The sequence below is a fragment of the Mytilus trossulus genome, chromosome 8 (genome assembly GCF_036588685.1).
Source record: "Mytilus trossulus isolate FHL-02 chromosome 8, PNRI_Mtr1.1.1.hap1, whole genome shotgun sequence".
In the NCBI taxonomy this organism is placed as follows: Eukaryota; Metazoa; Mollusca; class Bivalvia; order Mytilida; family Mytilidae; genus Mytilus; species Mytilus trossulus.
Genome location: NC_086380.1, coordinates 50,224,551 through 50,239,280, shown reverse-complemented (window position 1 = coordinate 50,239,280; position 14,730 = coordinate 50,224,551). Strand labels below are relative to the sequence as shown.

At 32.4% G+C, this 14,730-nt stretch overlaps 1 protein-coding gene across 1 annotated transcript in view; it reads left to right on the top strand.

Annotated features, from left to right (window-relative positions):
• The window catches only part of LOC134727737 (uncharacterized), a 162,006-nt gene that overhangs the window by 121,610 nt on the left and 25,666 nt on the right, over nucleotides 1-14,730 (top strand). Inside the window, exons 23-25 of the mRNA XM_063592123.1 lie at nucleotides 2,262-2,355; nucleotides 6,746-7,000; nucleotides 8,369-8,890. Of these exons, the coding sequence (XP_063448193.1) occupies nucleotides 2,262-2,355; nucleotides 6,746-7,000; nucleotides 8,369-8,890 (871 nt within the window). The remainder of the gene's footprint in view (nucleotides 1-2,261; nucleotides 2,356-6,745; nucleotides 7,001-8,368; nucleotides 8,891-14,730) is intronic.

Below are 14,730 nucleotides of genomic sequence, written 5' to 3'. Positions count from 1 at the left end.
TACGCAATATCTGTCTTTGTCGTTTAACAGTGTTACCAATATCTAATTCGAGTTTTAAAAACAAATCAGTAGATACTTCCAACCCAATCAAAGGATTAGGCGTACTTATTAAAATGGAAAAAACAAGAACTTTTTTTTCTTCAAAATATGTTGTTAATCTCTGCAAAACAGTTCTGGTCATAATTTGATTTAGTTCGTACAACACAAGACCCGAAGGTCACTTTAAAACAGAGGTGTAAATAATGAAAGTGTTATTAGTTCATGCCTCAAATATCACGTTGCTGTTAGACAAAAAGCATTAGCATTTATTTTAGTGTCTTACCAACAAGTTTTCGAGAATGTAAAATTAAAGCAAAGGTTACCTTTATCTAGCAATACACTACATTTTCAATAATCAATAAGACAGTTTATTTTCATCTTTGGATAGCAATGTTTAGATAATATATATTCAGACGACTTTATTTATACTTTGTTTCACATTCAAAGATTCCTTTAACATGCTGGACTTTTGAGTTGAAAATGTAATATACATAGTTCGTCTGCCTTTCGTTTTCTTATCATCCATGTATTAACCGTAGTTTGCCTGCTTTAATGATCCTGTATTTATATAATTGTTCGCAAAGGTGAACGACCATTTTTACTCTCTCAAACACTTAACTTGGATTTGTCTTCTGTAATGGACACTTCTGTTATTCAATTGTCTTTCATCTATTCAGCTGCATTGCGAAACTTTTTTTCGAATTCTAACTGTTTACTCATGTTTCATACAGGATTTTGCTGGCAATTTTGATAACGGTTTCGCTAACATTCGCAAAGTAACTAATAAGAATCAATATACATACATAAATAAGTTGAAACCATTCCCATATGACTGTTTTATAATCTAAAATAAAACAATTACGGCATTAATAATGTTTCTTGACTCATCAATCATTTCAATAATAGTCCCAATTACCATAAGCACAACCGAATTGGTATTTTCGAAATAAACTAATAACTTAAGCGGATATATTTGCACAGATTTTAACTACAGATTAACATTCGTTTTTCTGTTACCCCTAGCATACCAAGCTAAACAATCCTTGCATTGTTGCCAGATGGGTTTGTATCAATATAAGGAATGGTTTATGTAGACGAAACGCGCGTCTGGCGTATAAAATTATAATCCTGGTACTTTTGATAACTATTAAGGAACCATAATACTACTTAAGGGGAGAGATCTATCCTCAATATTACGTTAATCGTTGTATTGAAAAAGTCAAGTCAATAACATTTTCGTAGTTAAGGAGATCAGCAAAAAAAAGACAAAGACTTATTTCTTTTTTTATTTATTTCATTTATAAATGCATGAACTAGAACGGGTAACATCATAAAGATACAATCTAAATTACAAATTAAATTTTAACGCGACATTCTAGACAACAAACATTGAGGTATTGTGTATATAACAACGGCAAAAAAAAATTGAGGCAGCAGCTCATGACATGCAATTTGGAATGTGCAGGTGTCTGTTACTTGTTAAGAACCATTTTATGTGTTTTTCTTGTGTATTATTTTTATCTTTCTGTTTTACCTTGGCGAACTATGTTTATTTATGCAGTCTCCTGATCATATCTTGAATTCAATTTAACTAATCTATTGAGACTGTAGAGGAATAACTAATTAATGTATAACACAAGCGTGACCTTGTCTGTGTTGTATACTATGGATGTTTTCCCTTAGAAGTTGAAGGAACAATTTTGTCGAAAATTGACAGAAAACCCAACTACAGACCAACATAAAAGAAAACCTTAGAATATACACATTCGTTTTCTATCGTCTGATTAAAAATGTATTTGAGTGTCCATTTCGAAAATGACATCAAGCCGTTATAAATTTCTTTTTCTGTACTGGTTATATTTTTTCTCTAGACCTTCATCTAATAGTGGACTTGAAATGAACATAAAGTTTTGATTTAATTCGAAATAATATTTGCATATTCTGAAAATTAATGTGTCTTTAATGGTGTTTGGACCATTTAGAGGAAAACCAATAGTAATAAAATAATAACGTAATTAAAAGGAAATATCAAAAGAGACGTATACCAAGAATATGGGCGTATTTTGCTTAAGCTATTGCTTATAAAAGGTACCAAAAACGTCTGTAATACCTCCAATCATTTTTTTTAAACATGTTCAATCCAATGGATTACTTTTTCTACAATTTAATCATACTTGTTTAAGGTTATTTTGATATGTATACGTATTATTATTACATTTCAGTCTTCTATGGCCAAAGACAAAAGTGACCACAAAGACACTGCTACAGTTATGCAACAAGAAGAAACACTACAAGAGACGTCAGAAAATGATGGAGGTAAAATGTGTTTCCACATTAACCTTTTCAAAGTTGATTTGTGCATCGTATTATTTGATAAATATTTAAGCTATTTGTACGTTGAATTATTTTCGACTTTGAGTTTCAAAAAGTAGGTTTTGTTTGAAATAACCATGTCGGAATGTATTAATCTGCAAAGAAATGTTACTTCTCTTGAACTGAATTTTAATATGCGTATTGTTATGCGTTTACTTTTTTACATTGGTTAGAGGTATAGGGGGAGGGTTGAGATCTCACAAACATGTTTAACCCCGCCGCATTTTTGCGCCTGTCCCAAGTCAGGAGCCTCTGGCCTTTGTTAGTCTTGTATTATTTTAATTTAAGTTTCTTGTGTACAATTTGGAAATTAGTATGGCGTTCATTATCACTGAACTAGTAAATATTTGTTTAGGGGCCAGCTGAAGGACGCCTTCGGGTGCGGGAATTTCTCGCTACATTGAAGACCTGTTGGTGACCTTCTGCTGGTTTTGTTTTATTTGGTCGGGTTGTTGTCTCTTTGACACATTCCCCATTTCCATTCTCAATTTTATTTGTCTATGCTTCTCGTAAGTGAACAACATATTTGGTCAATAATGTAAAAACATTGAGATATGTGCAGTTTTCAAAATACTGTCATTTGGTATAATAATCTAATCATATTATTAAAAGTCAGGTATCCAGTTGAGATATGTAAGTTTAAAACAAAGAATACATTTGGGTTTCGGAAAAGCATATGCTTTAAAGGAAAAATTCAACTAGTGCATGACCTGCTGGCTTTCTTTCTGAAAATTTTTCAATTTGAAGTATTAATAGCAAGACCTTATTGTGGCTTATGATGTAATACATTGTGAAGTAATACATTGTTACACTGGAAAAAACAAGTAAGAATCCTAATTTTAATTTGGACCAAAGCTATCATTTAACTATTGACAAATCAAAAATTCATGTTGTTATTGATTAAAATCAACAATAATGCCAACATAGAAACTTCTGTTTTTACTGTATGATCAAAACAGACCGAAGTATTATTTTTACAAGTTAGATGAATGCAATTTGACACTAACGGAAAATTGCGGCAACAATTAAATGTAACCTGATACCAAACATTAACTATGATAAACTCTGGCGGGAATATGTATAACTTCTGATATTTGAATTTTTTCTTCATTATATATTATACATGTATTAGGGGGGGAAACCACTTTCTAAGTTATTAATATTAGAAATCAAACCGGCTTTTCGGAAGTTCAGATAAGTGAAAGTCAAGTCTTGTCCTAACAACACCTTATTGCATCTACTGTATTAAAGAACGAACTGGTTCCGAAAACGTAAGAAGTACCAAACAACACAGGTCAGATAATCCCTCATATTCAATTTAAAATAAATAGTGAAACAGGTATCGATTGCTCATGTGGCAGTGATTCCAAGTGCTTCAAAAGTAATTTCGTATCCATATAACTAATATATTCTACATGTTTTGAAAGTTTCACTTGTGCGTAGGAACTATCTTTTCTTTACTATGGTCTACTTTATGGTATGTTCGTTGTGATCGAGCTGTAATAAATTCCAAATTGTGCGTCCGCTATCCGGGTTGACCACCTAGCGTATGAAAAGTAATTCGATCTCATCCTTGATATGCATGAAATATTTTCCACTGGTCGTTGGACAATCAACCAATCAATCGCGCAGTGTAGTTAAGGCAATACTCCCGTTTTTTGCGTGATCATATTTTCGACTTTCCAGAAATTAACTTATCTGAATTGTTCATTTGCATTATGGTCATTACTGCCTTTATATGCCTGCACTGGCAGATACTTCTGTTAAAGTTAGAGCTTTCACGGGAATAACATTTATGACAAAAAGGTAAATTTGCGAAACTGTGATTTAGTGTATAGCACTTTTATACAACCGAAAGGACGTGTCAAAGCTGTTACTAGGCTATTTTTGGAACGCTGTTGATGTGTTTGATTACGTTATGTAATTATACCCCCGCTTTCAAAAAAGTGGGGTATACTGTTTTACCTCTTTCTGTCAGTCCGTCTGTCCGTCAGTCAGTCCGTCCCATGAAACTTTCGTCACATTTTTCTCAGGAACTACAATACAAGAATTTCTGAAATTTGGTTTAATGATTTATATAAGTCAGCTATACCGTGTGATGCGTTTTCAGATTTATCACTCGACAACTTCCTGTTTACCGAACACTTGCATTTTTTTACACTATTAATATTATCCACTTGCGGCGGGGGTATCATCAGTGAGCAGTAGCTCGCAGTTCCACTTGTTGATTATGTTATTCTTGAGGAAGGCATTGCTCATCGGGATAAATTCTTATTTAAAGTAGTGATCAATTTCACACAGGTTTGCACTGCTCTCTCTTTTTCATTTAAAAAGGGAAATAAAACAAAAATTCAAAACGGAAAGTCCCTAATCAAATGGCATAATCAAAAGCTCAAACACATTGAAAGAATTGATAACAACTGTCATATTTCTGACTTGATAAAGGCATTTTCCTGTGTAGAAAATGGTGGATTACATCCAGTTTAAAAACATGTATGACAGTCGTATCAAATACCATGATAATAACATCGATGTGTGAACAAAACAAACAGATATAATAGGTAAACATGTCAAAAATAGGGCACATCAGTCAACATTGTGCCACAATCCTTATCACCCCAAAACAAACAAACATGTAATAAAGAAGCACAGACATGTCTGTAGACAAAACACACTAGCAAACACGAAATACAACAATAAAAAAAACTACCGTAGCACAACTACACAATAACGGGATGGCTTAGCACAAAGCCACGTCATATGTAAAATAGAATCGCAAAAAATACAAGAATACGGTATCATTTAATATTTCTATGTATCTTTCTAAACCTTGGTGGAATTTTACGATATTGTGGATTTTTTTGACACACACCCGTTCACAAATAGTGTTATATATCTAACCTATATACTGTTTTGGCAATTCAGAGAAGTAATGTTGTTTATTAAAGTAAATACCTTACAACATGTTTCTTTACAATGTACAGATACCCTTTGTTTTTATAAATATGTCCCTTTTTGGAATTGTTTTATACAGTTTCTTTCTGAAAAAAAAAACTGTATTCGTTTGAACATACATTTCATCTAGTGTCAAAGCATCTTTTCACTAAAAATCAGCATCATCAATCTTCATTTGAAACAAATGTGACCCTTGTCAAGTGTGTCTTTTGATTTGTCTGATTCATTCGAGTGAATACTATATGTTTTTATTTTGTCACTATGATTGGTTAATTGGACAATTCAACGCATGCAGTTAAATAATTTCTGAAATGTTGGGTCATGTTTGAAAAACAATAGAATCAATTTATTATCGTTTCCATTTTTCTTCGGAAATTTCAGTTCTTATTTTTTGTACTATCATCAATTAGTTGTTATAGTTACCACTATTCAGACATGTATGTTTTTTAAGTTCTCCCATATTCAGCGTCTTTCATTAGATAAAATTGCAAATATCCTTCTGCCCATACAGTATGGTATATTCCTTTTGTACAATGTTTTAAAGGAAAATTGACACGAATGGACATTTAAATGTTGATGTGTTAAAGGAAAAAAAGAATATCGAGTATCCATCTATGGCTCACAATCAGTATGCGCATTGCAATAATGAAAATACTGAAAATAACAGAACAGCTCTATTAATTGCTGTTCTTCATCTTAAAGTCAAAGTGAGACCTTGAGGGATATATTGCCCTCTTCTCCGATATAAATTACAGGGTTTAGTGTTTCCGAAGTTTCGATAAACAGTACAGTCTAATGTGTAAATAAGGTAAATTGACCCCGCCCAAATAAATGTTCAAACAAGTTGACAAACTAAATCTTAGGGGATTGAATGAATTGCCGGGGAGCGAGACTTGAAACCCAGACAGGGTTGGTGTCTTATATTAAGCTGTTATCACTCATCATGCGAATCCACATTCAGTTGAAATTACTCAATTGGGAATAGGACACATCCGAAAAAATTAAAGATAAGACGAATATGATATTATCTAAACTTGAAATAAGCTGATTTGTTGGGCACAGTCTGAGTAGTCGTTGTTATATTAAACGATAAGGGCTGAAGTATTCAACCAATATATTTTTGACGTAGTTTTTCACCAACATCCATCTCGCATCATAAGATAACATAATCACAATTAATCTATTGTCACTGGTAAACAATGATCTTGCTTTATGACATCGAAAACTGCAGTCAATTCCTTCGTTTTAAAATCAAAATATTGTAATAAATGACGAATATAATGCCTAAGATTACTGAATTCAATATTCACATATCATGCAGCATACAGCTAAATAAAAAAACATTGAACTTATTTTGACTCTAAATTTATCCTTTTAGTAAACCCTGATAACGCATTTCCCTTTGCTGGCACCTCTGAAGAATTTCTCAAACTGCTATCCACTGGCACATATGAGTCGTTTGAAAATAGAGTATTCCTTTGTGGAAGTTGTGCATGTGGAAAGTCCACCCTAGCAAGTGTTCTTATTGGTAGCCCAATACCGCGTACATGGCAATCAACAGATGGATTAGTCATACACTTTGGGCGTAACGGTATCAACTTGGAAACGTTTGAGATGGTTCCCTTACAAGGAGGTAAAGTTTGAAAATTGTAAACCGTAATGATTGACGATGCATACGCATGTGTCATACTTAAAGAAAACATTAAGTAGTCGGACTGTATTTAAACTGTGTTGTCAAACATTAATTTAATAACTGTATTATTATTGTCGATTAAAAAAATAGTTGTACAATTTATCAAACTGATAGTGATTGAATGAATATACTATGTACCAAAAAGGCAATCAAGCAGTTTAAGTAATGAAGTCGACCACAATGTGGGCAAAAGAAATTGAAAAAACGACAAATGATAGAAAAACATTGCATAAGAAAGTAAAGACTTAAAACCGGGTTTAATTCTATGGTTTCGAGGGGTGAAGCAGTTCCTACTTATCATGCTGCACTCATCATTCAAATAATCAGAACTGAGTCGAAAAATTAATAAACTAATCGTATTTTATAAACGACCACGTCTATAACAAGAGGAACTGTGACTTTTGAAACTTACACTTCGCAAAATTCAAGTTTTGGTACGGAAAACTACAAAAGGACAAACTCAAACGTGCACTTTGGCTTTGTATGAAGATTCTGAGGACATTTCATCACATTCTAATTAGGTGCTAATGAGGCAGATATAAATGTAAATATAAACAAGCATATGATATGCGAAAGGAAACCTCGAATATAATTATACTGAAAATAAAAGGACGTACACAATTGCATACTATGGTTAAGATTTTAAGAGAGATTCAATCAATTTAAAAAGGGTTTAAGAAGGAGTTGGTAATACACTTGGTATACTTAAATAAAGCAATGGCGAAATCCATGCTTTGGTAAATGAAACCACCCAAACAGATGTAATGGTTTACATTTTTAAATTGTTATTTGGATGGAGATTTGTCTCATTGGCACTCTCACACCACATCTTCCTATGTCTATAAAAATCAAATGAAAAGGTGTCCAATAACATTATATGATGAGATGTGATTTTGCCTCGCATGATGATTTCCTGTCTAGGTGATGGTCCATATGTAAAACAAAATCTTGCGGTAAAGAACTTTTTCAAGGAAACGATTAAGGTTCATTCAATTTATTTACTACTTTTTTTACTATGACAGTTGTCTTCTCCAAGACTTAATGAATGCTGAAAACGGATCTCTATTTAAAACAATTTACTAATTGGTCTATGTGAGTTAAAGACTTTTAAAACTTAAAACATATGATACATAAAAGGATTGATTGTGTTGCTTGCCTACATCCATCTGTCGATGTCCTTAACATGTCCTTTGTATTTAGTCTGCCTCGATTTATTTTTGTTTTTTACTCGTTATACATGTGGTTCTCTCAGATAAATGTTCAAACGTGTTTACTAATTTTCTATATAAAAAAGTAACTGTTTTTTAGAAGACAGAGGTCAAAATGTACTGACGAAAGTTATAATCGGAAAGCCAACTCGTGAAACTAGCACATGTCAAAGTTCTGATACCCACCTGGACCAGCACATTGCGCCATCACCAATTGGAACTGATAATCTGGAATTAAATTTAGTGGCTATAAGGAACGAAGCCAGCTACAGTTCCAAAGTTTCTCAACTATCCGATGCTTGTTTAACAAAATCTAAAGATTTACCGAGTACAAAAACCGTCAAATCTAAAACAAAAAACACGCCTTCAATTAGTCTGCCAAAAACAAAGAAAATTGAAGCATACGCTGTACATGAAGACATTTTGAAAGAAGTTAAGAGTGGTCAATACAAAATCAAGATTGCCCCTTCAGATCTGGTTGACTTTGGTGGTCAACGATCGTATGATATGACGCATCAGTTATTTGTTCAGCACGGTGGGACATTTGTCATTATGTTTGACGGTAGTAGAGATTTTCATGAACCACTGAAGGAATATCCTACGGGAGAAATTTCTAATGAATGTAAGTATAACATTATGGCAATGTAAAATATTTAAATTTACCATAACATACAATAATCAAAAACATACACCCTAATATGTATTGCATTTATTAAAATATGTAAAATCCTCTGAAATGCCTTGAGATCAACGAACAATTAGAGAGATCATACACGTAAACCAAGCGATGTGTAAAGAATGTACCAATTATTAAATAAGCAATATATTTTAGATACTAAAAAGTTTAAACTTCCCACTCACTCGATGCACGGTTTTCCATCTTTCATTACACGTATTTCATATTCCACTACATGTACAGCATGCACCATCCCCATTTTCAATACAACCAGTATCCGTTCACATTTGAATCATAGGAAAGGTAGGAGCTGTGGTCTCTTTTTGTATAACTGTGACAGACAGAAGGTATAAAACAACTAATTCATAGCCCTTTGCCTTCTATGTTAAATTCTGCAATGTCAAGCATTAATGGCTACTAGTCTTAAATTTAAATTAAGTGGCAGTTATTTCATGTCAAAACTGTACCTTATCCTGACTTGTGCTGAAAAAATAAACAAACCTTTAATTGCATATAAGAGCATACTGGTTCCCGGAAGTTTGATAGTACAAACCTGTCTAAAACATTTTCTACAGAAGCTTTTTTCCCGTGTAATAAGTTTGGTTAAATTTTTGACAGTTCAAACAGGGTCAGTAAACACCTGATAAAACGATGCATTTATTTCTACTTCTGTAACGTTAAAGAAACTATAACAAACGACACACAATGTTTACAAAACTTTGGTTAGAAAAAAAATACAATACTAGATGTTCAAATCTCATTAATCGGTTAACAAGAAAAATCAAGATTTCATACCATGACCGTGCACCCCTTTTTACTTATTAATTGCTTGGTGCTTTCATTGTTTGACTAAATATTTTAACTTATATTAACTACTTTTCTAGCAAAATGATTCATTAGAAATATGAAGAAATGGTATGAGTGCAAACGAGACACCTTTCTATCAAAATCAGAATATGTAAAAAGAAAACAAGAAAATCAAGATTACATACCATGACCGTGCACCCCTTTTTACTTATTAATTGCTTGGTGCTTTCATTGTTTGGCTAAATATTTTAACTACTTTTCTAGCAAAATGATTCATTAGAAATATGAAGAAATGGTATGAGTGCAAACGAGACACCTTTCTATCAAAATCAGAATATGTAAAAAGAAAACAAGAAAATCAAGATTACATACCATGACCGTGCACCCCTTTTTACTTATTAATTGCTTGGTGCTTTCATTGTTTGGCTTAATATTTTAACTTATATATTAACTACTTTTCTAGCAAAATGATTCATTAGAAATATGTAGAAATGGTATGAGTGCAAACGAGACACCTTTCTATCAAAATCAGAATATGTAAAAAGAAAACAAGAAAATCAAGATTACATACCATGACCGTGCACCCCTTTTTACTTATTAATTGCTTGGTGCTTTCATTGTTTGGCTAAATATTTTAACTTGTATTAACTACTTTTCTAGCAAAATGATTCATTAGAAATATGAAGAAATGGTATGAGTGCAAACGAGACACCTTTCTATCAAAATCAGAATATGTAAAAAGAAAACAAGAAAATCAAGATTACATACCATGACTGTGCACCCCTTTTTACTTATTAATTGCTTGGTGCTTTCATTGTTTGGCTAAATATTTAAACTTATATTAACTACTTTTCTAGCAAAATGATTCATTAGAAATATGAAGAAATGGTATGAGTGCAAACGAGACACCTTTCTATCAAAATCAGAATATGTAAAAAGAAAACAATTATAGGTCAAAGTACGACCTTCATCATTAAGCCATGCCTCATACCGTACAGCCAGCTACGAAGTGCCCGAAACTGACTAGTGTAAAACAATTTAAGAAGGAAAATGAGAATGAGATACACGTAAGAACCCCGTCATCAAACAACAATCACTGACACAGGTTCCTGACTTCGGATAGATGCAAAAATAAATTCAGCGGGTTTCCACGTTTTAAACCGGCGCTAACCATCACCGTAACCTAGCTTCACTTTAAAACAAAATATATTCAGAAAAACAAGTAAACATACAATGAACGAATACATGTGAACTATAACCTTCGAAAAAATGGCATTACATATAATAACGTCCACAAGTCTGAATATAATAAGTTTGTTGACGGGAATAGAAATATAAATTTTACAAATATATAAATTTGTTGTTCATAGTATGTAAAAACAGTCGTGAAAATTTATCGTCATACTAAATTCTTATCAAAGGTGGTACATATTAAAACTATTGAAACGAAAAATAACATACAATAAGTAAATTTGTAACATGAATCATCTTTTTTCCTTTGATCTTTTTATGGAATAACACAGAGACGACAAGCACGTACCAAAATGTATGCTCTAAATTGAAGCAACCAAATAATATTGCATGAAAGGTCACATGGGCCTATATAACTCAATGGGAAAACTGCCATGAAATAACCAACAACACTTTAACCAATATTGCACGAGTAAGCTCCGCCTCCTTAGGAAAAGATTACGCCTACAAAAAAAGCACACACAAAAATGTCAATTTTATTAGAATTCTTATAAAAAAATACAAATCTTTAAATCTGTGTAGGTTTTCTCCGCCAGACAGACAACCAAAAAAATGAAACGACTACGCATTAATTTTTATACGACCGCAAATTTTGAAAAAATTTTCGTCGTATATTGCTATCACGTTGGCGTTGTCGTCGTCGTCGTCGTCGTCGTCGTCGTCGGAATACTTTTAGTTTTCGCACTCTAACTTTAGTAAAAGTGAATATAAATCTATAAAATTTTATCACAAGGTTTATGACCACATAAGGAAGGTTGGTATTGATTTTGGAAGTTTTGGTCCCAACAGTTTAGGAATTAGGGGCCAAAAAGGGCCAAAATAAGCATTTTCTTGGTTTTCGCACTATAACTTATGTTTAAGTTAATAGAAATCTATGAAATTTTGAAACAATGTTTATGACCACAAAAGAAAGGTTGGGATTGTTTTTAGGAGTTTTGGTTTCAACAGTGTAGGAATTAGGGGCCAAAAAAGGGCCCAAATAAGCATTATTCTTGGTTTTCGCACAATAACTTTAGTTTAAGTAAAAAGAAAATAATGAAATTTAAACACAATGTTTATGACCACAAAAGGAAGGTTGGTATTGATTTTGGGAGTTGAGGTCCCAACAGTTTAGGAATTAGGGGCCAAAAAGGGACCCAAATAAGCATTTTTCTTGGTTTTCGCACCATAACTTTAGTATAAGTAAATAGAAATCTATGAAATTTAAACACAAGGTTTACGACCATAAAAGGAAGGTTGGTAATGATTTTGGGAGTTTTGGTCCCAACAGTTTAGGAATAAGGGGCCCAAAGGGTCCAAAATTAAACTTTGTTTGATTTCATCAAAATTGAATAATTGGGGTTCTTTGATATGCCGAATCTAACTGTGTATGTAGATTTTTAACTTTTGGTCCCGTTTTCAAATTGGTCTACATTAAGGTCCAAAGGGTCCAAAATTAAACTTCGTTTGATTTTGACAAAAAAATAATCGGTTGGGTTCTTTGATATGCTGAATCTAAAAATGTACTTAGATTCTTGATTATCGGCCCAGTTTTCAAGTTGGTCCAAATCGGGGGCCAAAATTAAACTTTGTTTGATTTCATCAAAAATTGAATAAATGGGGTTCTTTGATATGCCAAATCTAACTGTGTATGTAGATTCCTCATTTTTGGTCTTATTTTCAAATTGGTCTACATTAAAGTCCAAAGGGTCCAAAATTAAACTTAGTTTGATTTTAACAAAAATTGAAATCTTGGGGTTCTTTGACATGCTGAATCCAAACATGTACTTAGATTTTTGATTATGGGCCCAGTTTTCAAGTTGGTCCAAATCAGGATCTAAAATTATTATATTAAGTTTTGTGCAATAGCAAGTCTTTTCAATTGCACAGTATTGCGCAATGGCAAGAAATATCTTATTGCAAAATATTGTGAAATAGCAATTTTTTTTTTAATTAGAGTTATCTTTCTTTGTCCAGAATAGTTAGTAAGAAATATCTAATTGTAAGAATTTTTTTATTTGGAGTTATCTTTCTTTGTCCAGAATCAACTTAAATCTTTGTTTTATATACATTCACTTTTTACTACCAACTGATAAATGAAAATAATCTTTACCATTCAGTGATAACAAGCAGTTTTTTTACATCTTAACATTTTATGATGTATTTAAATGAGTAGTAATTGTTGCAAACTCCATTAGAAATTTTAATTGAGATTAGTTTTGTTTTTTATGTTATAAAGTCAACCTGTAGCTTTGCTATATAAAAATGATAGAATCTGAAGCGAGATGATGTATCAAATGTTCTTCCTTTGTGCGTTTTTAGGACAAATTATTCATCTCAAACACACCCTAACATAAGGAGGTTTGCTCGATTTTCTCTTTTTGATACAATTGTTTCCAATTTTTTGATTTTTTTTCTTGAGTCACGTATTGGAAGGAAAGACACGGAAATAAGTAAACTTATAGATTGATATGTTCTCCGTCTGTATTAATTAAAAAAAAAAGGGAAGAATTTTCTTCATCCAACTTGATAGATAACCATGTCGTCGACTTGATATCTAACTGTTCTACTTAACTATGTAATAGATTAATTAAAAACTTATGCAAATGGTTGTTTTTTACAATAAAACACTCGTATTTGAGAAGAAAATTGTTATTTTATTTGTTTCTATTCACTTTTAAAAAAATTCTTACTAAAGTAAACATAACAGAAAGCACTTATCGCCTTCTCTATAAACAAAGAATAATCAGTTTGAAGGTTTACAAGCAAAATTAATCAAAAGTGCGCAATATTCCATAACAATAGACATAATAAATAAAAGGGATACATTAAGTCAACCCCCTACTTAAGTTATCCCTTTAATTAGAAAATCAAGTGCACCTTCTTATGTTAGGGTGTGTTTGAGATTAATATTTTGTGTTGAAAACGTACAAAGAAAGAACATTTGATACATCATCTCGCTTCAGATTCTATCATTTTTATATAGCATAGCTACAGGTCGACTTTATAACATAAAAAAATAACAGTACTAAAAGATGACATATATGGGTCAAATTAAATACCTATGTAATGAATCACTAAATCAGAGTAGGTGTGTTCGAATAGTTATTTTATTTTTCTAAAAGTACTTGACGACAGTCTTTCAGTTGGATGATGAAAATGCATATCTTCGAGAAAAAACAAATACAATTTATTGGCTTCCATTTCTACTATTGCGCTTTATATTTGTTAACTTGACTGTGATGTTTTAAAATTTAGTGTCCTTAACTTCAAACATAACGTCCAATAAAATTTAAGTATGATGTATACATGCTGAAGCCCCGCCTATCTTAATTGTCATGCTTGGGCAAACATTGATACAAGCAAAGCAAGCAAGCCAAACAAAGATTTGTCTTGCTAGCATTAATGTATTAGCTGTAATTACCTATAAAAAGTTGATGTTTCATCAACTTGGTAAAAATTGAAAATGTCCGATGACGGAAGCGACTGAAAGCGAGTATCGTAAACAACAGGGCAACTTGTCTTCGCTTTTGGGGGTCGGGGAAAGCGAAGTGACGGTCGGGAAAGCGACTTCTTCGCCCAAGTCACCTGGTAGCGTGAGCCCAAATGGTGCCCAAGTTGTTGTACGCCCATTTTCTTCAAAGATAATTGCCGACTGACCGATTCTATTTGAATGAATATTAATGTTGATAATCACTAATGACCCATCCGATAAACGGATTACCTATAACAACAGATTATGACACCAG